This window comes from Scomber japonicus, chromosome 2 (assembly GCF_027409825.1).
Source record: "Scomber japonicus isolate fScoJap1 chromosome 2, fScoJap1.pri, whole genome shotgun sequence".
NCBI classification, from domain to species: Eukaryota; Metazoa; Chordata; class Actinopteri; order Scombriformes; family Scombridae; genus Scomber; species Scomber japonicus.
In genome coordinates this window covers 13383917-13409420 of record NC_070579.1, presented here as the reverse complement: position 1 = coordinate 13409420, position 25504 = coordinate 13383917, and the positions used below count along the sequence as shown (strand labels likewise).

Sequence of the window (25504 nt, the reverse complement as noted above, 5' to 3'; positions counted from 1 at the left end):
TTATGTTTGAATAATTTAACAGGAAGCCAAGTTTCCCTGCTGGAGATGAATCGCTGCCTACACACACACACATGTGTGCACACACACACACACACACACACACACACACACACACTGACACATCAGGTGTTAGTCATGTGTGCACGGTTGTGCTTTGTATTATTAACAGTATTCTGGTGATGCTCAGAGCACCAGTGTGGCAGGTGAGAGGGAACAGCTGGAGCAGCTGTTTGCGTTGTCAAAATATACAACATTTAAAGAAATTTAATTGGTAAAAGAATTGTGTGTGAGTGTGGAATTGTAAAGATGAATCGATTTATTAAATAAGTCGATAAGTCGAGTCATTTTAAAAAGAATCTTTGGCTACAGCTTCTTAAATGTGAATATTTCATGTTTTTTTTTAGTCCTCTATGACAGCAAACTGAATATATTTGGGTTATGGATTTTTAGTTGGGACTAAACAAGCCATTTAAGGTGGCATCTTGGACATTTTTCACCATTTTACTGATTTTCTAGACTAAACAACTAACCAATTAATAGAAAATAAGTGACAAATCAATCTATAATTCAAATATTTGTCATTTGCAGTTCTACATGTGTGTCCTTTTTTACCTTACAATCCTTTTCAGTCACTGTGTAGTAGAGCTGTCAACGCTGTACTTCTAAAATTTATGGTTTGAAGATACATCTTAGGAAGCGCTGGGACACATCATCAGTGATGTTCCTGAGCTCATCGGGTGTGTCGGCTCTCACAACATCAGATCACTCACTCAGGTGACCCAGCCAGAGTTGATCAGACCCTGACTTGTGTCCCAGCAGAATTAACCCACAGTTCCGACCTAATGATCCATATCCACTTAGAGAACTGCCCCTATGGTGGTTAATGGCTCTTCTTTTATCCACTCCTGTGATACCAAGAAGGGTGTAGATCTTCCAGAGTCCATATTAAAGTCATAGAAGCAACTCTGACATCTCAACAAACACATCTTCACACTATATCAGTCTGTTAAAATAAACTTGAAATCAAAAATGTTTGGCAGTTTTCAGATTTCAGAAATTTAGAAGGTGTTTGTGATTTAAATGTTATTTTTCTCACGGTCAACAAATCTCATGGACAGACCGAAACCAGCATCGTGTTAAGTCCATGTCTCAAAACTTCTGACTTCCCTGTCTCTTGCTCTCATCCCCAAACTCATGAAATACTACTGGAGACTAAAAAAGTTTTAGGGAAGCAAAAGATTATTTTCTCATCAGCGTTTCATAGATGAGACTTTTTTTTTTAAAGTGATATCTTCCGTTTGCTTGTTTTGTGCTACCAACAGTCAACTCTGACAGGTTTTTGGCACAGCTTGTCTGGTTTTAACATTAGAGGAAGTAATCTGACCAGTAAACCAACAAGAATATTCCAGGAACTGATGAAGATGAAGTTGAAAGTTGAGTGTCAGTCACATACTCATAGCGTCATTCACCTCCAAATATAATCAAGGAGGGTTTAAAATACAATTAAAGCTGGAAGTCTCAGTAAAGTCATTGAATTGCTGAATGCACAAAAGTATGCTAGTTATTGTCTGGTTCATGGAGTACTGTGGTTATCATATCCTGGTTTCAGAAATGTGAAGATTATAGCTAAAGCTATCTTCAGATTCCACTAGAAACTAGGACACTGTTGCATGTAAACACCTTAACCAGGTTTCTTATCACTGTCTGCAATGTGTGAAAGTGTTTTCTCAACATAGACCACAGAGAAGTTGGCAGGAAAAACAAACAATGACACTGAAACGAAAGTAAAAGTCTTATATTGGTAATAAAAGAGGATGTATTGTATTGCTCAGATCAGATGTCAAGGCCAGATTTAGTAGAGTAGATAAACAGAGCAGGAAACAAAAGTTAGTTTGTTCCATTTTTGCTGAGAAATGGCAGCGGGAGGGGCTGGATGTGAAGATATGCCTAGACTAACAGTCAGCTCGATACTGGTAGATTCATTTCTAAAAACTAGGATACTAGCTAATATACTGAGCTACAACCACAATAAACAGCAGCAGATATATTTTGAGACAAGTGGAAAGTGAAACAAAAAAAAGACAATTATCATAAATGTGTCTTGTAATCTTCTCTCTTTATTTTTAAAACATTAGTGGGGTATTGGATGTTTATGTTAAAAATGGTCAAAGGTCCAAAATGTGAGGTGAAAGTAAGTTTTAAAAAAAGTCAAAAGCCTTCAGTCTGCTCTGAATGCTTAATTTGCAATGTGACCTCTACTTCCCCCATCAAACTGACATCAAATCGTTTGCGCATGCCTTTGTTGCCTCCACAGGTTGTTCATGTTGTCCACTCACATATTTCAGATCAGATTTCTGCTTAAATGTTTACAACTGTATTTGAGAAGTTCCCATTTACAGTAAAGGACGAGAAAAAGAAGTGAAATCTGGCACAGAACAGAGCGGGCTCATCAGGAGGGGGACTTTAAAGAGACAGGAGCTAAAAAACAGCCTGTTTCAGACAGAGACTGAACTGAGAGGCTGCATTAAAAGGGCCAGTAGAAGATAAATAAGGAGTTTTTTGAGCTGTAAATCATGCAATGGTATTCTTGTAAAACCACAGAATAAAAATATAGACCTGGAAATGTGCATGATATGTCCCCCTTTAAAAAAATGAAAGAACAAGGAATCAAAATGTAATTGTACATTTCATTGACTGCTGAACGAACATTTGGGGTGTATTTGCTGCAAAGAAAGGTGAGGATGCCTTTTGTTCTTTGAAACCATAACTGATAACTAAAATGTGTAACTAAAACCAACCAATTTCCCAAAAATGACTAATCTTTGGATATCTCATAATTGTAGCTTGTTTTGTGATGCATTGTCTGGACTATTTGCATAAAGTGACCCCTTATATTCAACTCACTTTTACATATGTGGGTGCAATTGTCTGAAAACTGATGACATTTAGTTTTAGGCTTTACTGGAACTGGAAGTGAAAACATGTTTCCATCACCTCCAACACAAGTCGGAGGTGATGGAAACAGGACTTCAGAACATTTCTAGTAATGAGTACCCCTGAGAAAAAAAAGCCTCCACTTCACCTCTCCTGAGGTTTTGGGGAATCTGCCCTGTTACATTGAAGGCTGCCAGTAGCCAGTCGCTCATCTGTGCTCTCGGCTTATTAAGATGGAAAGGTTTCAATTTAAATGTGAATGTTTCGATTTCAAGTCAAATAAATAATATAAAACGGGGGCTCCAGATTGAGGGAGTTTTTATTCAGATGTCGCAAAAAAAAAAAAAAAAAAAGATATCATAGTGATCGCTGCCAAGTGATTGACAGTCTGTGAGAGTGGCACGTTGAGGGGTTGCTGTGGTAACCGGGGCTCGGTTGCAGTGTTGTGCCTAAAATTAACATAAAAAAAAGATATGAACCCTGGTCCAAGGACAGAAGAAAAAGCAGAAAAAACATTGTGGTACACGCAGTTCATAACAGGGAGGTAAAATTTATCAATGTAAAAAATTTAAGGCAACAAATTTATGTAACTGATACGATTAGAGAGTTATGAATGAAATTATTTGGAGGATTAAAATTTGTTTTAGCTCTCAAAACAGAAAGGATGAATTGTTTTGAGGGCAGAGTGATACCCCATTTTGATTAAATATACATGATGGATTCAGGTTAGAGGGAGAATATTATGAAGTGGTGCCCTGATTCAGACTTTGTGTGAAGAAAGAATGAAAAAAACCTACAGAGAAAAAGACTGGATGGGTGTTGGATGTTGTGGTCCCGTCATAAGTTAGCGGTCGGAGGTCATGTGGCTATCTGGTAGTCTGATGGTGACACAGATATCTGCACTCATTGATTCATCTGCTGGACAGGGGGGGAGGGGAAGGGATAGTTCTTATTTTTAATCCACGATAGATAGGGGCGAACCTACACGTGCATACAAACACACACACGCACACACACACAAACACATGCACGAGGATGATGATGTCAGCCGCGGAGTGTAAACGGAAACTGCAGAACTACCAATCAGCACGCGCTCTTTAGCAAATTACACAGAAAATTAGAGTGTGAGAGCAGGATAAAGGGATGAAGTGCAGATATAGCTGCGGAGAGAGAGGGAGAAGCTTTTCCACAGATTACAGAACAGCTACAGATTACGGCCTGTGGATTAGGAGGGTTTGACCAAAAAAAAAAAAAAAAACAGGAAAAAAAGGGGGAAAAAAAGTAGAAGCTGAGAGACAAACAAGCCGCTTTTTTCTGTGTCCTTTTCAGAGTGTCTGTGTATTTGTGAATGTTGGCGTCTGTGTGCGTCTTACTGGATATCCTGCTGCCTGCTGGCATCTTCATCCTTCTCACGCTCTGTCAAAGATCAAGGTTATCACTTGTGCACATTCATACAGTCACAAGCACGGACACACAAACCTCAGGATATACATTGTTTTGGATGGATTGTATGAATGTTGCTGTACTGAAATGCCTGTGTAGTAAATAAAGATACACTCTAATGACAGTTACAAATGCATCTGAGATTAAAATTCAATCTGAGATCCACATGTAAACAAACGATGAAGCCATAAATTATTCAATCTCCACTCCAGATTAAAACCTGCATTCACTCTCAGAGCGATTGACAAGTCCTTTTAAATCCAGAGGTATGACTTTTCAGGAATAGCTCAACATTTTCACTGTGTTATAAATCTCCATTTCCTTTTCTTTTTTTTCTAAGAGTGAGATGAGGAGAGGAGATGAGATGTACCGAGTTAGAACAAGGAGGCTTAACTCTACAAAAGGCTAGAGCAGATGGAAACAAGCTAACGTGGCTCTCTCTAAATTTCGAGATTAAACCTGCCAGCACCTTTAAAGTTCACTTATTGACATCTAGGGGAAGTTACTTGTTGAACTTTTTTGTGCAATCACTTCCCAGATTTTTGCCATCACTGTGACATTGCCAGATTTGGTGTCATCTGTACAGAGACTGGAGTTCACTGACAACATCTGGCATCCTGCACTATAGCCAAAGACCCTCAGCACAGAGGTGTAATAAGTGGACAGTAAATCACTTTAAAACCATAATTAATTGTTTGCACATTCCTGTAAGAGATTCAATCTGTTAGATTATGAGCTTTAGAAGTGCTGCTAGGTGGAGCTTTACAACTTTAAAGAGAGCATAGGGTAGCAGTTTCCCTTAATATTTAACACCGAAACATGAGAGTGGTATCAATCTTCACATATAACTCAAATTTACCAAAATGCTCACTTATTACTTCGACAATAACTAAATTAAATGTATTAATGTTTTCAGATGATGACAGTAACGTGTGTTTTACATATCAGGTCTATATATTAATAAGTTGAGAAACACACAATATGCAGATTTTTCATTGTAGCTCAAACTTCAGGTGAATATAGCACAGGCTGAGCATTTCAAGAGTCAGGTTTAGTTTCCATAAGTAACTTCTCATCACAGACTTTTTTTTTCTTGCCTCTTCACTTCTCCTTGACCTTTGTTGTTGTTGGAGTGAATAAACTGTTACAAAGCAGTGGGTTGTTTTAGAGCAGTCACAGGTATAAAAAGAGCTGCCGTCTACCTGCAGAGAATATTAGAATATGTAAAAGAGGGAATTCATTAATCACTGAATCCTGAATAGGTTTAAATTTGGACTGGTGCTATAATGAGTATGGCACTCGTCTTCTTCGCGCTCTCTTTCTCACTCGCTCTGTCTCTTTTTGCTTTTATGTGTTTCAGAGCTTCTAGGAGCAGCAAAGCGAGTGAATGTTAACATCCAGGATGCAGATGGGTAAGAGACAACAAGTCCTCTGTCCTCTTCTTTTGTTTGGCTCATTATTTTCTTCTTTTTTTTTGATCATATTGAGCCATTCCATTTTTTACATAACACAGTAGCTTCACAGTTGAATCAATATTATATTTTTTGCTCTGATTTACTCACACTTGTTTATTTATATTGAAAATAAACATTGTCAGTCTATTAGGAACACCTGGCTAAAAGTAATGCAGTCTTATACTCCAGCCCAGCAATACATCCTCCCTTCTTCATGATTATGATCATGTTTCTGTTGAAGCTGTTTTACAGAGGTGTTGATCCAACTTCACTGTTATTTTGTAGGCTGTAGTTTTTGATGCTATTGAACTCTATTCATTTATATACTGTGAGGTGTTTTTCCACTCATTGATATAACTGCGGGTGGATAAAAGATAAGAAACAACCGTCAGTATAAAGGAACATCACCACAGACAGAGCCTCCAAAAGGACCTTCAAGTTGAATTAACGCCTTTAGAAAACGATTTCCACAAAAGCAACAAAAACATTTCACCCTCATCTCTGCAGAGCTGTTGCAGTAGACTGCATTAGCTACAGTAGGTGTACGTAATATAATGGCTATTGCAGCTAAGAAATAAAAACATCATTTGGTGATGTGAGACAAGAAGACCTGTTGCAAATACTGTGTGACAAGGGAGCATTGCAGTGTTTATGGTAATGGCTCCCAACCTGGAGGTCAGGAGCCCCCCGCTCCCCCTGCAAAACGATTGCAGAGTAAATCTGAGGAGTCACAAGATGATTAAAGAGTTAGAAAAAATAACTTTTCTAATTTTTCAAGTGAAATACTGCAGGCACTGTTAGGCAGAGCAAGTTTTATGAAAAGCTTTTATTAAGTCTGTCATATCTGTTTAAAATGCTGACCAGTTCCGACCTCACAGGGTCTTCATCAGGGCGGATAGGGTAGCAGTAATTACCGATATGCTCTGCTGACTACAGACTTTTAATATGACTTCTCTCCTTGCTCTGCCTATGAGTGCCTGAAGAGCATTTTCGTGTCTGATAATTTTCTCATCCTCTAGAGCACCTAAAAGTTCCCTGGGCTAACTACGTGTGAAACTGATCTGTATTCTTCCCCAAATACTGGGTATTTCCACATTTCCACAGGCCTCTACAAATGCCTAAAACAAATCAATCTCAAAGAGGCAAAATCTCTTTTTTGGCTGACATGCCAACATCTCATGTTCACATTAAAAGCCAGAACCTGATGCTGAGTCACCAATACACATTTAAAGGGTTCACATGCAAAAAAGGTTGAGCACTGAGATCTCAGATTCAAACCTTGAGACATGAAACACCCACAATACCTAAAGATCCCCTCCAGGTATGTTTTAAGATTTAAAAAAATCTTGGTGTTCTTGTACCTTATTAGAAATTCTTAAAATAACATCTACTCCTTCTTTCTTATTGAAAAAAAACCTGTGCACTGGATGCTTCAAGTTTTGCACATCACACTTGTGTAAGTTGCATATTGGACCACGATTAGCTCCAAACTAGCTCTGATGTCACTAATCATGCTCGTACGTACACAGCGCAAACACAGATAGAGAAACTTTCCTCCTTTCAGCAGATTAACATGAAACAGTCGTCTTGAGTCAAGCTTTGCACATACATCATTCTGCACAGTAAGGCTCAAACATCAAAGTAGAGGAAAAGAAAGCAAAGCATATCTTTTACTGGGGGGGGGGGGCTTTAAGTGTTATTGAGCAAAACACCAAACTCCTGCGAGGCTGGCTTTATTGTGTAAAGCCAGCCTCTGATTTCCCCACTGACACAATACAATAAGAAGGAAAGAAAAATCTCCCTCTGTAATCAATAAATGATCAAATATATCACGTTACTCATTATCCCCTACTTCAATCTGTCTTTGAAATATATAGCCAGCTGATGAGCTCAAATCTAAAGACCGTGATTACCTTAAAGGAAAGCCAGCTCTTAATTTGCTCAAGAAATGTTCCCTTATCAACTGTGAATGTATAACTATGGATTTTGGCTATATTTAGACTCATGATTGGTTAAGCTTTTTATGTGCACATGCTTGGTTTACGATTGTGTTCCATTTGGCTCCATCAGATAACAGACATCTTTTTATTATGTTGATTGGAATCAGATAATTGGATTCTGCTCCTTGTGTAATGACCGATGATTCGTTGATTTGACTCCAGGGCTCGGCCCTTATATTCACCAGGGACCCATTAGACACACACACAGAGAGGCGCTGTGTGTACTTTCGGCTTCGGGGTAGAGAGATTGCTTATTAATGGAAGTAGGTCATTTGCCCCCTCCCGTCGCTCACACAGAGCTGAGGGGCGGAGCTGCTCTACGCTGGAGATTATTTCAGCAAAGTTATGCTCTGGTTTTACACGTTACGTGTATAAATGTGTATTTTTACACATAATCTGTGTCTGTGTGAAGGTTGTCGCCGATACACCATGCTGCTCTGAGTGGCAATAAGGAGCTGATCTCACTGCTGTTGGAGGCCCAGGCAGCAGTGGACATTAAGGACCATAAAGGTAAAAATACACACACACATCCACAGAATAAGACTGTCACTACAGCTTACTGTGTTACTATGAAGCAGGAACAAAACACACAAGGCAGGCCAAAAAAAACCCAAACTCAAAACAGACAAACAAATATATATTTCCAGAGTTCCCTTTGTGACAAATAATGCCCTCTTATGTAATACAAGGTGATCTCTCTGAAAATACAATCATATTTTTTTGGTGTGTTAGTATATTTGTGAGAAGTGACAGATTTGTGTGCACAGCAAACAATAGAAAATGAAAAAGGAACGCTCCAAGGCTGCAGGACTGAGAGCCAAGTGGAAGCAGAGCAGACCAGATTTCCTTTTTTTCTCCATCTCCACCCAAAGTCTGGCAGATTCCAGAAGAAGGAGGAGGAATCTCAGGGCAGATGGGAAATATAATCCCTCCAGGATGTAGGTCTACTAGCTCTGTCTTCCCAGTCAGTCGTGCCCAGTGTGTCTCTAAATAGAGGCATACACATGGCAGGCATCCTCACCAGGTGGCCTGACAACCTCGCCTGGGTTTTCTTGGTGGAGGTTGCAGGAAAAACCTTAAATCCTTCTTTCAGTGGCTCCCTAAGTCTCATGGAAAGCTTGACTTGTTCCTCAACCTTGTCGCCATTACACTTCGGTATATTGCTCGCATTATGGTACACAATGCTTGAACTTAAAGGCCAATCATAAAACCTACACAGAATGTGCAGCTTCCCTTAGCTCTAAGAGTGTGTCAGTATCTTTCAGATCATTGTTTTGGTTTTCCAGCTTCCAACTATGTTGTTTTGGTTCACCAATCACTCTCAAAAGCATTGTTTTCAGCTTCAGCAGGCAGCTCTTTTCAGCAAACAACGCTCTGGAAACTCACTGTACACTACCTGCTCATCAACCACACTGCAGAGAGACAAGCTGGGGAACACAGTGGAGCATTAAGCAGCTCAAGAGCCAGATATCTCCCCTCAGAACAGAGCCAGAAGAAGAGTGATTGTTAGACTTCAGTGCAGAGTTTGCTTCATCAGAACTGCTTGTCGGACTGCCAAACACCTTTCGGTTTCTGACCTCTTTCCAAAAACCGACGATCTGACACATTTGACCAGCTGTGCAGGCGTGGGAAAGTAAGCGGGGTTCACACTTATCTCTTGAACTCTCTTTTTTGTTCATTACACAACTGAATCACTCACTGTTCATGTAAACTATGTGGTGCAAAACTATGAATGACTCATAACACAATGCCTGACGTGGTTGGATAGCACCTCATATAACCCAGTTATTTTATAGCATAACACCGCCCATGGATTTACCAGGGGGCCGCAAACACAGCTCCAAATGAATGTTCGGTGTTTGCTAGATGTTAAAATACGCAATTATTTTCTAACAAAGTTTACCATCTAACCCTAAAAGAATATATCAGTGGCGCGCTTGTAGCTTGCTTATGTTTGCTCCCAAGTGGCCAACAAATCACAGGTTTAAGATTTATGCCTCACCCAGTTGGGACAATAGTGTTTTCAGGTTTCTCTTGAAAAGGAGATCTCATTCTCAATGAGTATGAATAAACCTGACTGAATGAAGCAAAAAGGAGTCATCTCTGACTTGGACTATTTGATCCCTCATCATAAGCAACTACAAAATGTTTTTGTGCAAGACCCCAGTTTAGGTCACTGACCTGCATATCCTGTAGGCCTGTACTTGCTCTTGTCCTTTATGAAATAAGAGATAAACAGGATATGATGCAAGCAACTGCATCAACAACTCTGCCAAGACACTCCTGGCAATCCAGTTAAGGGTATTTCCAAAAAAGATAGCACATAGTTAGGAATATCAAATTCTCTTTTTATTACCAGTGAATAAATAAACTGAAGGGTTCGCTGCTCTATGAGCTGATCATGGTCCACATAGCTTCAACCCTAAATGGGTTTAGCCATGTAGTTAATCATTAAAAAGGAGGAAACTAGGAAACCCAGCACTGCCTGACAAATAAAACACACTGTTTCCAAAATACACATGGTATTCAAGGTAAAGCACAGGATACCTCTGCTAATGAAAAGGGCTCACAACTTTCCAGCAGTTCTCCAAAAGCACCTCCTCAGTGTCCATTACATCAAGAATTCACCTCTCATCAGTCTCTCTCTTTCCCTGCAGTCTGGGTGATATCTTCATATACACAAGCTTTAGCTGCTGCAACTCCTGCAGCTGTCTCTTTATCCTGCTGGCCAGCACCTTCCCTCTGAGTCAGAAGTCCTTCATGCCAACCAACCGGGCCTGGAGGGCTTCTTTATTCAGCTCCATGATATGGCTCTTCACTGGTATCAAGACTGGGGGTCTTGGGTTGCTGCCATGAGAAACGTGCTCATTTCTCCTTGTAGCTACTGCCACAAAGTGGTGTTTAATGTGTCCTGGCTAATATCTCCTCACTGATTATTTGCTTCGTGCTCAGCTGGACTTTGCAGTGACTTGCATTTCCAGCGAGGCTCCAGGTCTTCTCTTGGGTCTTGTTCAGCTATTTATGAGGGTTTTCTTGTCTTGCACTTTGTATGAAAACAATTTGTCTCGGACGTCCCGTGAGCATGATGCTCCCACAAACAACGCTCCCAGGGTCATCAAAGGTCAAAAGCATGTCAGCCATAATAAAATTGCCATTCCAGGAGGGACTGAGAGTCTGTGTGTACATCTGCTGCTGCAGAGTCAGATATGAATGACACGCCTGCAGAAATTGCAAAGCGTTGGGCTTCCTTGTTTAAAATAAACCCAATGTGAATTATTGTAGAAAATAGTCAATTTGAGTGATTCTACTTTAAAATTAAATGAAAATCAGAGATGTGTTTGCATATTAGATAAGCAGTGGTAGTAGTAGAATATAACTAAGTACATTATTATATTATATACTTCTGTTCCACCTTTCAAAGGGAATAGTTCCACTTTTTACTCAACTACATTTACAAAACAGCTACAATTTATTTTCAGATTACATTCAAAACTAATTCTTTGTTTAAAAAAAATTGATGCATTGTTAATGATTTAACTGCCAAAATTCTGTAGTTAATAGTTAATATAGCATCAATAGTAATAATAATGATAATAAGTTATATATAATAACTATGATTATATGGATAACAAAGTATGACTTCATTGACATTTACTTGTTGCAGAGTTCCTTTTTTTAATTGTAGTATTTCTTTTTACTACCAGAAAACTACAAGTTATGAATACTTCTGCAAACACATTAACATTAAGTGATTGTGTATATTTGCATGCATTCATGTGTCTTTATGTTCTCATCTCTTTGTATGTGTCTGTGTACATGTGCTCATGGGGTCCTCTGTGTGTGTTTTACTGTGCCGTCATGTTTGGCTGTGTGTACTTGTGTGTGTGTGCGTGTATGTGTGTGTGTGTGTGTAGGGATGCGTCCTCTGCATTACGCTGCATGGCAGGGGAAGACTGAACCAATGAAAATGCTGCTGAAGGCTGGCTCATCAGTCAATGGACAGTCAGATGAAGGACAGATCCCTCTGCACCTATCAGCTCAGCATGGACACTACGATGGGGTAACTGTGTTTGTGTGTGTGTGTGTTTTAGTGTGTATAATGGCCTTGTGTGTGTTTTTGTGAGGTATGTGTATCGGTGCCTGATGATGTATGCATGATTTGCGAGAAAATTCCCAATACCAGTAAGATGTTTGTTTCTGTGTGTTGCAGTCGGAGATGTTGCTACAGCACCAGTCCAACCCGTGTATCTCAGACTCAGCTGGGAAAACTCCGTTGGACCTCGCCTGTGAATTTGGACGTGTGGGAGTGAGTAGATTTGACAAAAAATAACCAAATCAACTCACACACTAATACATACATAAACACTTTTTTTTTTATATAAAATTGAATCTTTTTTAATCTTTATTCAACCTGAAAGCTTAATTTCTGTGTCCTGGCAAAAATAGGCAGCAATAACAATGAGTTACAAGGTATGTTTCCTTACACCTGTTTTTATTCACAGTCTCAATTTTCTTAAATTTGAGCAGATTTAAATCTGTGCTCATGTTTCCGCTCAACTGAAGAAATGAAAATCAGCAGTAGATTTAAACATCAGATCAGGACACATGAGAAAACTTTAACACTCATCAAATGAATACATGAAACAAAGAGAAATGTCATATTTCTGTCATGTTATTTTTTTCACTGTTTCAGGTTTGACTGGCGCTCTTTTAATTATGTCATCACGTCGTGCTGCTTCTTCTGAAATTATCTCATTTGGGAAAATAGAGCCACCGGCTCTTCATCTTGATGAACTGACTCCAAATACTGTATATGCAGAATGGCAGTATCAGGAAGAATTTTTTTTTGCCAATATTCTGGAAATGTTGTTAAAATCCTATATGTGTTAAATGTGGATGGTAACTAAGATACAGACAAAAAACAGACAGATGACACAAAATATTCAACAGTCAAATTTAAACAGAAGGAACAGAAACTGCATTGTCAACAATCTAAATGGCACTTTACATTTATAATCTGTATGATATCATCCCTGGTTTATTTGGTGACAACTTTGGTCACCATGGTAACGGCATGTGTGGTATATTACTGTAGCCAACACTCGTTGAACAGCTACTTTGTCATACATATCACCATTACAGCCAATTGTGTATCTGTTTACAGCAGAACCAAGCATCCTCACTCAGTGGTTTTTCACACAACAGCTGCACTGTTCCCTGCAATATATAAAACTGATCAGCTGTCCAAAAATGTGTCTACAAAACAAGACACAGAATACCTTAACTAACAGTAGAGGGAAATATTCGGTTTGCAGTTGCAGTGACATAATAAATCTCTGATGCAGTGTTAGGAGAGTGAACAATGAGCTACAATTAAAAACAATCATGCTGCGTTACATGCATGACTCGCTTCCTGTAAATCTCTCATGCATGTGAAGGCTAGTTCAATGTGAGAATGGTGGACTGAGAATAACCACTAATATACAATGAAAACTACTACAGAGAGAGGTAATTAATGAATATAAATACATAAAAAATACATCTAAATAGTTTGATTTAATGAAAATCTCAACTTCAAAGCAAGAGCCATAAAATGTGTGAGTGTGTGTGAATGGGTGAGCATAGAAACATTATGGCGAGCTTTTGATAGGAAGTGCTGTATTGGGCCTGATTAGCAAGTTGGCACCTCTTATGGCGGCATCTGCCATCAGTGTATGAATGTGTGTGTTAATGTTGGCATGTGTTGTAAAGCACTTTGAGTGGTCGATACAAGTAGAAAGGCATTAAATGAATGCAATCCAATTAACATTTACATGTAGGTATAAGTTATGCTGCATGTGTGTGTGTGTGTGTTCTTAGGTGGTCCAGCTCCTGCTCAGCAGTAACATGTGTGCAGCAATGCTGGAGCCAAAACCCTCCGACCCCAACGGAGTGTCACCTCTCCATCTCGCAGCCAAAAATGGACACATAGATGTCATACGGTCAGAACAACTTGTCCTTTCAGTCTGCCTCATTCAGTTTGTTTCTGTCTTCATTCCTACCCTATCTACCCGTCTTTCAGTCCTTAATTGCCTGATGTAATTTAACCTCAATCCAGTTAAACATCTGTTGCAATGTTAGATATAAGCAGGTCTGTAAAGTGAGTCTTTTTAGAAATGCATTTAAAGATACTTTTGTAGACTTCCTTTTATGTTGATGTAGATTTTATTTAAAGCACTTTTTGAGATATGTTTTGAAAGGTATTTTTCAAATAAAGATTATTAATATCATTGTTTTGTGCACATAAACTTGCAGGTTGCTGATTCAGGCTGGTATAGATATCAACAGACAGTCCGAGTCTGGTACAGCACTACATCAGGCTGCCCTCTGTGGGAAGACAGAAGTAGTACGCCTGTTACTGGATGTAAGTCTATCTGTCTATCTGTCTGTGAGTTTAATGTGTCTATATAAGCAGCTGTTGTTAACGCTGCCTCCCTCTCCTCAGCCAGCCAGGTTTGCACCTCAGATCTTGTCGTTCGTCCCACTGAGCTGTGTGATGAAACATGTTTCAGTCATGTTAACTTGACAGGAACACAGTGGTCATTTGTCTAATTTCATGAATTCGTCCCGTATTGATTAAGATCTGTTGGAGAAAATTTGTAAAACTACCAAGGTTAACAAAGTCATTGCAGCCTTGCAGTACTAAACAAGGCCGGAGAGAGGTCTAATCTGTCAAATTACCATGAATAATGCTCATTTTATTATGAACAAATATAAGTACTACTAAAATACCCTGCCCCCCACTCCAAGCTGAGGTCAAAAGTTGGTAGTCCTGATAAAACTGTAGCACACTGGCTAATATGTTATATGTCATGTAGTATTCAAATCAACTTTACTTTGTGTTTTAGCACTTTTGTCACCTTGTGAATGAAATGCCAGAGTGAAAGAAACTTTAAAGGCTCATATACATAGAGGGTCGAAGCCCCTCAGAAACACAGTGTATACTTGTTTTTTGCTGTTATTTTAATACTGACAAAAGTAATAGTTCCTTCACTCTACCTCCATCCAGAGTGGCATCAGTGCAGGCGTGAGGAACACCCTGAGTCAAACTGCTCTGGACATCGTTAACCAGTTCACCACTACACAGGCCAGCCGAGAGATCAAGCAGCTACTGAGAGGTGAGAATAAGAGTGCAAACACACAATACCACAAAATGTAGTTTTGACATAATACCAAGCAATAAGAAAATCACAAATACTGTCACAGATTCCTTTTAATACCCCTTAAAAGCAGCTAAAAGACTATCATGAAGGGGAGAGTCATGTATGATGTTGTGCTACTTATGAATGCTTTTTCTGTAACATTAAATGATTGCAAAACAAGCATTTCCTCTTCCTCTTTTTATCACCTGACTCTGCAGCCCCCCACAGCTTTATGAAGCTGTTTACAACTTTACAGTTTTGATTCACTTTCACTGCTCATCATCATCATTGTTGACCACAGCAGGCAGCTGTTTTCAGCGTATAAACTCTAAAAATTCAATCTGCACTACCTGCTCAGCACCAAACTGTAGACAGACAGAGTTGTAGACTAGCTGATAGACATAGTCTAGCATTTAGCAGCTTAAGATACTGTAGATAGATACTTTATCCTGAGGGACATTCATGTGTGGTTGGATGATGCTATCAGTGCAATTAAGAGCCAGATATTTCCCATTGGAGTTGGTGGAGACCAAAATCAGAGCTAAAAGAGAGTAAATATCGCACTTACTGTCGCCAGATGGACAGAAACACGACTCCAAATCAGCTGTAATGTTACTCTGGGTCTGCTGGATGTGTAAATAAACAACTATTTGCAAAGAAATTCACATTATCAGCTTAAAAAGTGATGATGCGTCAGTGTTGTATTCACAACTTGTATCCACAGCCCTCAAGTAGCCAAAAAATATGATATTGCAGGTTTAATTACTAAATCAAACAGATGAAAAGACAGATTTTAATCATACATAACAAAAATGTTTATTATTTGATTTCTTGGAACAGCAAAGTGATCACTGTGAGCATATTGATTATTGATGGTAATATCAATACTAAAGTAAAACTTTTAACTTCTTCCCTCCTACACTACTTGACTCTTCTTGCCTCTACTGGTCATATTATATTTCTGTCTTACAGATGCTTCAGCTGCGATGCAGGTACGAGCACTGAAGGATTATTGCAACAACTACGACCTTACCAGCCTCAACATCAAAGCTGGAGACATTATCACGGTATTCATAACTTCGAAAATGCAATTAATTTCTGTCCACTAAAATTCCTCAGTCAGTGTAGTAAATTATATCCTTTATAAATGTACTATATGAGCAATGTTTTTAGCATTATTAATAACTTTTTATTCATATTTGTATAGCATTGACTTAAACACTGATGCCAGTTGCATGAGCTCATATTTAATTTTAACCTAGTTGTAACATGTTAAAGTGTATATAAAGTGTTCACAATAGGGATTTGCACATCACTTAATTAAAGTGGGATTAAAAGGTGAGATTAGTTGTTACTAGATATTTACACCTAATAACTGCCAGGTGTAACGTACTGTAGCTAACAGAAGTAACCCACAAAGCTAATGTTACCGTGTTAATACTTCACCAATGACTGAAATGTAAATTAGGTAAATATGGAATATGGTCGACATATCACTTGACGCTTAATTAAAATGATGGGTAATACTAAGGAACATTTTATGAATTACATTTCACAAAAATAAAACTTTTACTAAACATTATGCTAATAATGTTAGCTAGACTACGTAAATGACTAGCTACTTAAATAACATTGGTTAGGTTAGCATGAACAGATATTCTACTCACTACAAACTGCATAAATATAAATGGATGTATGCAGAAAGTCCCAGTTTCCACATTACGTAAGTCTCTACTAGCTAAGACCTTTTTAAAAGTAAAGTGGTGCCCAATTCAGTAAATCACTATACTCAGAAACTATTTAGCTCTAGTTACTAAGAATTTAGAAAGAACTTTACACCCAAACTTAATTATGGTTTTATGACTAGCTGGTGCAACCCAAGTGTAAAAAATTCACAATCTTATTATTTAATCAGGATTTTGTAAAATATATGTGTGTTTGTGTGTATCGTCAGGTTTTGGAGCAGCACTCTGACGGCCGATGGAAAGGCTGTATTCACGACAACCGCACAGGAAATGACCGGGTGGGGTATTTCCCCTCCAACATGGTGGAAGTCATCAAGAGGGCAGGTGACCACCCACATCACAGCGGTGTGTGTGTGGGGGGGTTTTGGGTGGGGGGGTTATATGTGTGACTGTATGTGCGTGAGCTCAGCAGCTGTTGTGTAGCTATGACTAATCATTAGTTGTAGATAGTTGCAGTATCATCTGCCTCTTTAGGCAGCTCATCTGTTTTTCCCAACCATCTTCCATTCACACAAGACTGTCCCCTACTGGCTGTCAACACTCCTCTCCGCTTCTATTTCTTCTCCTTCTGTCACCCTCCCTAGTTAATAAACCCAACCTGGGGCCTGTATCACAAAGCAAGAATAGTGGGTTAGCTAGCGATCTTTGCTCTTGACTCACTTTATTGTATCACAAAGCTGGCTCGCTATTAGGTGGTAACTTATCCTGCAAAGCTAACGAGCACGTTAACTTCAGAGGATCAGATCAAAACTTGTCAGTAGGCGCACTACTGACACATCATCCTGACAGAGACAAAAGTACCACATTTACAATATAAAGTGATATCCAATTGACGCCATGCAAGTCATCCAAGTTTTGGTTTGTTCCATTTGCTGTCTCCTAACTTCTGGTTGCTGTTGCTGACTTTAGTCAGTTCCTCTCAGGATTTTGCAGTTTTTTTGTGATTACTGTAGCCAAAAATGCTTCTTCTTTTTTTTGGCATAGACACCTTTATTCAGCAGTAGACAGACAGGAAACATGGGAGAGAGAGGGGATGTGACATGCAGCAAAGGACTTCCGGCTGGGGTTCAAACCGGGGTCAGCTGCGTATGTGGCATGTGATGTGGCAAAAAATTCCAATAAAATTTGCAACATATTAAGTATTGTATTAAGTATAGTATTTTTAAAAAAGAGTTCCATTTATAAGCCTTAATTAAATAAATTAACATTAAGCTCAATAATGTCATTAAAAGAAACCCATTAACATAAAAAAATGAAGTGTCATTTCCAAAGTGCCAATTTTTATATTTGAGGTAGATAATCTCTGCTGTCTGAACAACACATCAACTCGTATCCTCCTGACTAACTGAATGTAACCCTTATTTAAGAATTGTTTTGCATGGTCTATGGCAGTGATTTCTGTTGGCAAGCAAGTTTTGTTTATCTTCCACCTGAATATGCTCCTGAATCTTTGCTGAATGCATGCTGTGTACTGTTATAACAAAAGTTAGCACAACACAAAATGTGATAATTGGTCCAAATTACAAGTGATCTGTTGATTTGAACATTTCATGTGGAAAACTTGAGGTGATTTAGCTAAATTGCAAGTTCTGGCAAATATTGCAGCGGTTTCTTGAAATGTACATTAATTAAGCTAGGTTATCACAACCAGATAAGGTCAACCTTCACAATGGAAAACAGTCTGGTGTAGACAGCAAGTTAAACAACAGAGTCAGTCCACATCTTTGTTGCAGAAACACATAAGATCAGTAAAGCACAAGATTAACCCCACTCTGATAGTTGTGTGAGAGATAGAAGAAATGGTCTTCATACAACCTTAAGTCTACTGGACTTCTAATTAATTCTTCATGTTAGACCTTATAATTTCTTATCTACAGGCCTTTTTTGACCATTTAAAGTAATAGTTCATAGTAGTTCATCAAAATGTCAGTATTCATTTATTCTCCTTACTCATTCTGGGTAGCTGAACATTCTCAGCATGTATTAAAAAGTCATAGGATTTAAATGTGTACATTTCACCTTACTAAATATCACATTTTACTGCGGCAAACCAAACTTCCCTGCGCTGTTTCATCTCATGTCATATTAAATTCTCTATCCATGATCCTGAGGATGATACATCTGATCGACCTGAAAAAAAGATCTGTACTTTTTCCTTGTGAAGGAGCTCGTAGCTGGATTAGAAAACTCAAAAATTGGCTTCATGATAGCAGTTATCCAAGATTACAGACATTAGGCTCAGTGAGACCAAACTCATATGAACTTGCTTTGTGATAAACGTCCCTGCTCTGCTTGACTGTGATGCTTTTGTTCATATTTCAATTTGCTTTATTGCTACAGTGATATTATATTTTAATTTATATAAATATATTCCCTGTGGATATATGGATGTATTTTTCTCATATTTTGATTTTAAGTAATTATTCTTTTACACATTTTCTGATATGATTAGACTTGTTTTGTTTCAAGTTGACTGATCAGTTGTTGTTGTTGTTGTTGTTGTGTTGTTGTTGTTGTTGTTGTTTTGCACCTCCCTCCTCCTGGCATGAGTCCAGGTCACTCCCCCTCCCAGCAGTGCCACACCCTCCTGCTCCGCAGGCCCAACCCCTGTCCCATTGCCTCGGTCAACGGACATTCATACCCCCCCACCAAAGTCCTCCCCCTGCATCTGCCTCCCCCTCCATCCCCTCACCCCAGCACACAGTCCCTACCTCGGTTCTCCTCCTTTGGGTACGTTCCACTTCCCATTTCTCCTCCTTCTCTCTCGACTCCTCCTCTGTCCACTCCTCCTCCTCCTCCTCCTCCTCCTCCTCTCTCCACTTCTCAGGAGCAGCAAAGTCAGACAGGTACATACTGTAGTACACTTTAAATCACAGATAAGCATACTTTTTAGTAGATAGAAACAGTTTCACACACTGTTTAACAGTCACATATAAAGTGTGTTAACTATCTGTCTGTTTTAATAAAGGATAAGTACACAGAATGGTATCTAGCTGTGCAGATGTTTTGGGTTTTATTTGCCAAAGTTTTGAGATATCGCAGCTTATAATTTTTTCATATGAGATATTCCCAAATCCAATTATCTCAGAGGCAGGTGTGTTGGGATCTGTCACTTCAGTCTAGAGAAAAGAGGCTCCTACACTCTGCTGTTCATCAATAAATTGTGATGCTAAGCAACAGCTGAGTGCAAGATCTTGTTTTCTCAAGATTGAAGAGATATCTGCTGCAGAAACATCAAAAGCCAAAAATGACAAACCTCATACACTTACTCACTGACTGCTCAGCAGAGAGATGCTCCTCAGCTTTTATTGAAACAAAAAAAGGGGAAAAGGAAAATTCAATTTTCAACTTTCAATTCAAGTTATCTTAAGGCACTGTTCAAATAGAGCAGGTCTAGACAGTACTCTGTAATTTTATTTAGACACCTAAAATTCTCCCATGAGCAAGCACTTGGCGACAGTGGCAAGGAAAAACTCCCCTTTAATGGGAAGAAACCTCAGGCAGAACAAGGCTCTAGGTGGGCGGCCATTTGCCTCGACTTGTTGGGTTGAGAGAGAAAGAAGGAGAGGGAGAGTGATAGAGAGAGAGAGTAAGAGAGGGACATGGATTGTTTAAACTTCTAAATATAGATTGGCCTCAAAAATCCAGGCTCTACTATGGATTGTCTTGATTATCTGGGAAAATGTTCAGTTTTTCAAACCTACTGTCATTTTCAGTGCTGTGGTAACCACAAAACAATGTTTTGTTATCATGGCCCATGAAATATCAGTGACATATCTCAAAACCTTTGCTAATTCAAACTGAAACTGATACGGCTACTTTGAAAAAAAAAAAAAGTTTCACAATGTGAGTGAGCTGAAATGACTAGATTCATGGCTTCACTGTCATGTAACCTTTTAGAGGCATGTACATCATTTTGTATGAAATTTCCTGTCAACTGGCATGAAATATCTGTTATCTATTATGGTTTGAACAATGTTTGCTAGCACAATATAATATATGAACAAACCTGCTTAACAGTACTTGGGGTTACACTTTTCAAAACTGCGGTGTTACCACAATGATTAACTCAGCATTCATGAATTTGCAGCTTTGTGAGTGTATCTTTGTGAGCCTGAGTGTTTGCTTCTTTAGTGCAGAGCAGTTAAACTGATTGTATATATTAATATATTTTACTTTGTTGAGTAGTTGCTGCATTTGTAGTTAAAAAAAAACTGAATGAAAATGAAACTTAAATGGTGGCAGTAACCTGTGTGTGTGTGTGTGTGTGTGTGTGTGTGTGTGTGTGTGTGTGTGTGTGTGTGTGTGTGTGTGTTTGTGTGTGTGTTTGTTTGTTTGTGTGATTGTATGGATTTGTGCGTTTTGTGTATATGTGTGTGTGATTGCGTGTGACAGGTTCGCGTACTGCCGAGTTGAGTCCTCAAGGCTCTCCCACTTTGGGCCAGCAGAGCAGCACCAGTGAGGACATCTGGGTACTACGCAAACCACTCTCAGGTAAAGCAGTGTGTGTCTGGTTGACTACGTGTGAAACTACAAATACTATCCTGACATACATATATACTATACTGAGCAACGTAGTCCATATAATATCCTGAAATACTTGTTTATGTTTGGAGGTGGTGAACGCAGTGGCAGTGTGGGAAGCATTGGCAGCGCTCGGTCATCAAGCAGCCTGCAGAGCTCTGGGAACACACATGTTCTCACCACACCTGCACCCAGTCCACACCCTGCACCCACACCAGGAGTCAACACACACGGCCTTAACGCTCCAGGCCTGAACGCACAAGCTGAAGGGCTCAAGGTAAGAGAGATGTTTTTTGCAGGTGTTAACAGTTTGTTGCTATTGATACTTCACAAAACAACATACACATCATTTCTTGAAAACAGCAAAACATTTTCAGGAAGCAATTCTTGTTACCAAGTAAACCACATTTCTGCTTCCTGCTGTTTCCCTTTCTTCTTTTCTGTTTTTTTTTTCTGAAGTAGACCAAATGCATAAAGATGATGGCCTCCTGAAGTGTCAGCTACACCAAATGTAGCAGTCAATTGTGTGTCATATTATTTCATTTACTATTATTTGCATGTTTTGGGTCTGAAAATGAAGCCTGGTATTTCAGTCTGATGAGCATCAGTGTCACTGGAGTCATTCTTTATCGTTAGTCTTATTGAGACCTCTTGCAAACGCAGATTTGTACTTTCATTCCTACATTTGGTTTCACTTCCGCTGTTGAGTGCACAATGAAGTTATAATTACAAAAATGATTCAGGTGAAAGGTCAAGATGTATTAGATGGTTTATTTACATCCAGTTAGTTTCCACAACAACACAAACTTACCCACTGCAGTTAAGACGGAGAGGTGATAGATACAGGTGTTTGCCTTTGGTGCGTCTTATTGTCTGTGCATCATTTTTCTTCCAAATTCTAGTGTACTTTCATTTTATAGTCTCATGCACCTTGTAGGTCTGCTGTCTGACACTTTCATTGCATTCTAAATTTGTTTTCATCACTGGATGTAACTAGTCAAATTTTAGTTGCTACCTAAAAAATACAGAATTAGCGATTAGCCAAATTGGATGGTGTTACTACATTATGCTGGAGGGACATCATCTATTTTATGAAGTTTTTATTGCAGAGCTTTTGCTGCACCAGTATTGGGATATTGCAGGAAATGCATGAGGAGGAGAGTCGCAGGCCTGTTATATGTGCACTTAGTCCACTGAACTGAATCACATGGCCCTTTTGGGATCTGAATGATTATGCTTGAGTAAATGTTTCATTTTCTGTGAGTGTGTATGAGCATGTTTGTGTGTTTTAGCTCCTGGCCACCGTGCTGTCCCAGTCAGTAAAAGCCAAAGAGCATCTCTTGGAGCAGTCACAGTCTGTTGAGCAGTCAGCGAGTAAGCACACACACTCACTCACATATTTTCAGCATTATTTGAAGTGATAATTTGTGTAGTAGTTAAAAGTCAGTTTTGCCACTGCATTCTCCCAATTGATCAAACACAACAATTTAAACGGATAGTGTAGTGTAAAGTTCATCATCGTCTACTAATAACAAATACCTGTGATCCAGTGATTCAAAAAAGACATTCAGTCTGGAGTAAAGTGGTTAAATGCTCTAATTAAAGATCATTTAAGCAATGTTCACAAGTACAAGTACCTTTAGGCTTGTTTAGATCGCTGCTTTTGTGAATCATGTTTTCCTTCATTTCACTTTTAGTCAAACAGGCTCCTGAAAGACCAGCTGTCTGTTCATATCAGACACAGGCAGAATTTCTTTCCACCACCCTTGTACAACTGAAACTGAACTCATGTCTTATTTATAAAAGCTGCCTTTAAACGTTTCTCTAAAAAGCCACAGACAAGTCACTCTTTCTTGGGATAAATCAATTGTGGTTCTCAGGAATGAAGGTTTGCTTCTAGTAAAGCAGAATAATCTTTGTGTAATTAGCCTGAGCAGTGATAACATTCCTGAAAAATTAAATGATTAATGAACTGCATTCGTGTAGTGTCTTTCTAGTCTTCCAAGCACTCAAAGCGCTTTTCACTAAATGCCAACATTCGCACACACATTCACACAAAGATGGCAGAGGCTGCCGTGCAAGGTGCCAACGTGCTCATCAGATGGAGTTTCTAATACTCATTCACACATACACTCACACACCAATGGCACAGCAATTTGAAGTTCATGCCCAAGTACACTTTGACATGTGGACTGGAGGAACCGGGTATCGAACCGCCAGTCTTCCAATTGGTGGCTTAAAGGAGGCATAATGAAGGCATATTAACATGTAAACTCAAAAAAATTGAAATGGGCATTCCTTATGTTTTGGACTGGCAAGTTGTGCTATAATTTATAAGCCACAGCCTATATTGAATCACTGTATTAATAACTATGTTTGGCCCAGATGTAACTCCAGTCCTGTCAAATGAATTACAATTTAAATGGTGCTACCAACTATAAGGAGCCACAAACTGTAACAATGTAATACATATATGATGTGTGTAAAAACATGTTTGATGCATTTATATTGATATAAAGTGCATTGTGTCTGCATATACTCTCTTAGGTTATATAGTTGTTGGACTCATCCTTCTTTGATAGAAGGTATAAATTAGCATATTAAATCTGTCATATGTCCAGTGAATTTAATGATATGTGGGAAGTGTAAAGCTGAAACATCACCACAAAGCCTGCCAAGTGTGAAACCAGTTACCAACACTATTATGAAGAGCTATATAAGCAATATAAACACTAACGAGGACTTAAAAAAAAAAAAAAAAAAAAAGTTTGAAAAATATATCTACATCAAATAAATATCACAGCACTGGCTAGATCTTCTTTGGATCAAACTAAACAGATTTTAGTTTAAAGTGAATTCATAAAAATTAAATCAAAAGGTATGTAATAAACTATGTATGTGTAATGGTAATATATTTTAACGTTTTTCTCTCTTTTTTTCATCTTCTCACCCTCCTCCGGCACAACTCAACCTCCACCCCAAGGCTCCGCCAGTTCCACAGTTCATGAACAGCGGTCATTTGAGCGCAAGGCAGAGGAGGATGATGGGAAAGTGAGTTTTTGGATCACAGATTGGTTCGCTCGGGGTGCTCCTCTTTCTGTTGCTTCTTCTCAACAATCGCTGTGGTTGGACCTCTTCAAGGGGTGGGGTTCACTGGGTAAAATGAGGTATCTGCTAGGGTGGTTGTGTTTCACCTGAAAAGATGACACCATGAGGATGGGCATGCCACTGCAGTCTCTGTGACTGAGCGCGTCACCATGGAGACAGGCAGAGTGATAGACACATTGAGGAGTCAGTTGCTGTCTTGCCTTCTTGTCCCTCCACCCTCCCCATGCCCTCGCACCACACTGAGACACCAGGCACCCGCATGCTGCCACTGTGTTCTAGAACCTGCCAGCACTGTGTGTTCCGTGAAACTGAGGGTTAAACTGTGTGTGTGTGTGTGTGTGTGTGTGAGTGTGTGTGCGTGTGTGTTCTAGAAGCAAGCAGGCGCTGCATTCTAGAATTAAGCATTTTCTGGTTGCCAGGAAACAGCGATGTTCTATGATAGAAGTTTTAGCTGTAGTGTTTTACTGTGTCCTCATTGGTTGATCTTATTGATTGGGATACAGGTTTTTAACATTCTACGACTCATCATTTACATCATTCAGCATATACTGCGTGTCAAAGGTCATTTAAAGGGTCAGTTCATACAAATTGCAAAACCATTCATTTGCTTTTATGCTCATTGGTACCTGGTTCCAGGCCTCTGAATAACCATCCATATCTCCAATTTGTTGTTGTTTTTATATATTTTTCTGCTGTTTTCATGGCTGGAATAACAATCAACCAATCAGAGCCTTTTAAGCGGGATAAAAAATTGATACGTCTTCATGCTACATAGCTAGCTAGCTACCTTTATGCAAGGTAAAAAAAAGGGACATGGCAACAAAAATGGTGGAAACCAGTGTATCAGTACAAGTTGTTATAAGTTGATTGACAAAAATAACTTGGTATAATTCTTTGATTGTCATGAAAATCATTTAGTGAACCGGTCCTAGTTATGCCTACTGCAACTTCTGGTTTTTGTGATTTTGGTGAAATGAAATTTAAAATCTTTCATATTATCTTTGTTAACAGTTAGTTATGGAAATATCTCATCACATGACTTTACTCTATATAGCCCTTGGGGTGTCCCTGAATTCACAACTGTGTTGGAATTGTAGAAAAATCATTTGGAAGTA

At 39.0% G+C, this 25504-nt stretch overlaps 1 protein-coding gene across 1 annotated transcript in view; it reads left to right on the top strand.

Annotated features, from left to right (window-relative positions):
• The window catches only part of si:dkeyp-9d4.3 (caskin-1), a 36584-nt gene that overhangs the window by 1715 nt on the left and 9365 nt on the right, over positions 1-25504 (top strand). Inside the window, exons 2-15 of the mRNA XM_053339855.1 lie at positions 5738-5789; positions 8244-8341; positions 11746-11891; positions 12042-12137; positions 13691-13812; positions 14126-14234; positions 14880-14988; positions 15985-16079; positions 16967-17102; positions 19313-19603; positions 21153-21251; positions 21374-21558; positions 22574-22655; positions 24265-24332. Coding sequence (XP_053195830.1) covers positions 5738-5789; positions 8244-8341; positions 11746-11891; positions 12042-12137; positions 13691-13812; positions 14126-14234; positions 14880-14988; positions 15985-16079; positions 16967-17102; positions 19313-19603; positions 21153-21251; positions 21374-21558; positions 22574-22655; positions 24265-24332 — 1688 coding nt within the window. The remainder of the gene's footprint in view (positions 1-5737; positions 5790-8243; positions 8342-11745; positions 11892-12041; positions 12138-13690; positions 13813-14125; positions 14235-14879; positions 14989-15984; positions 16080-16966; positions 17103-19312; positions 19604-21152; positions 21252-21373; positions 21559-22573; positions 22656-24264; positions 24333-25504) is intronic.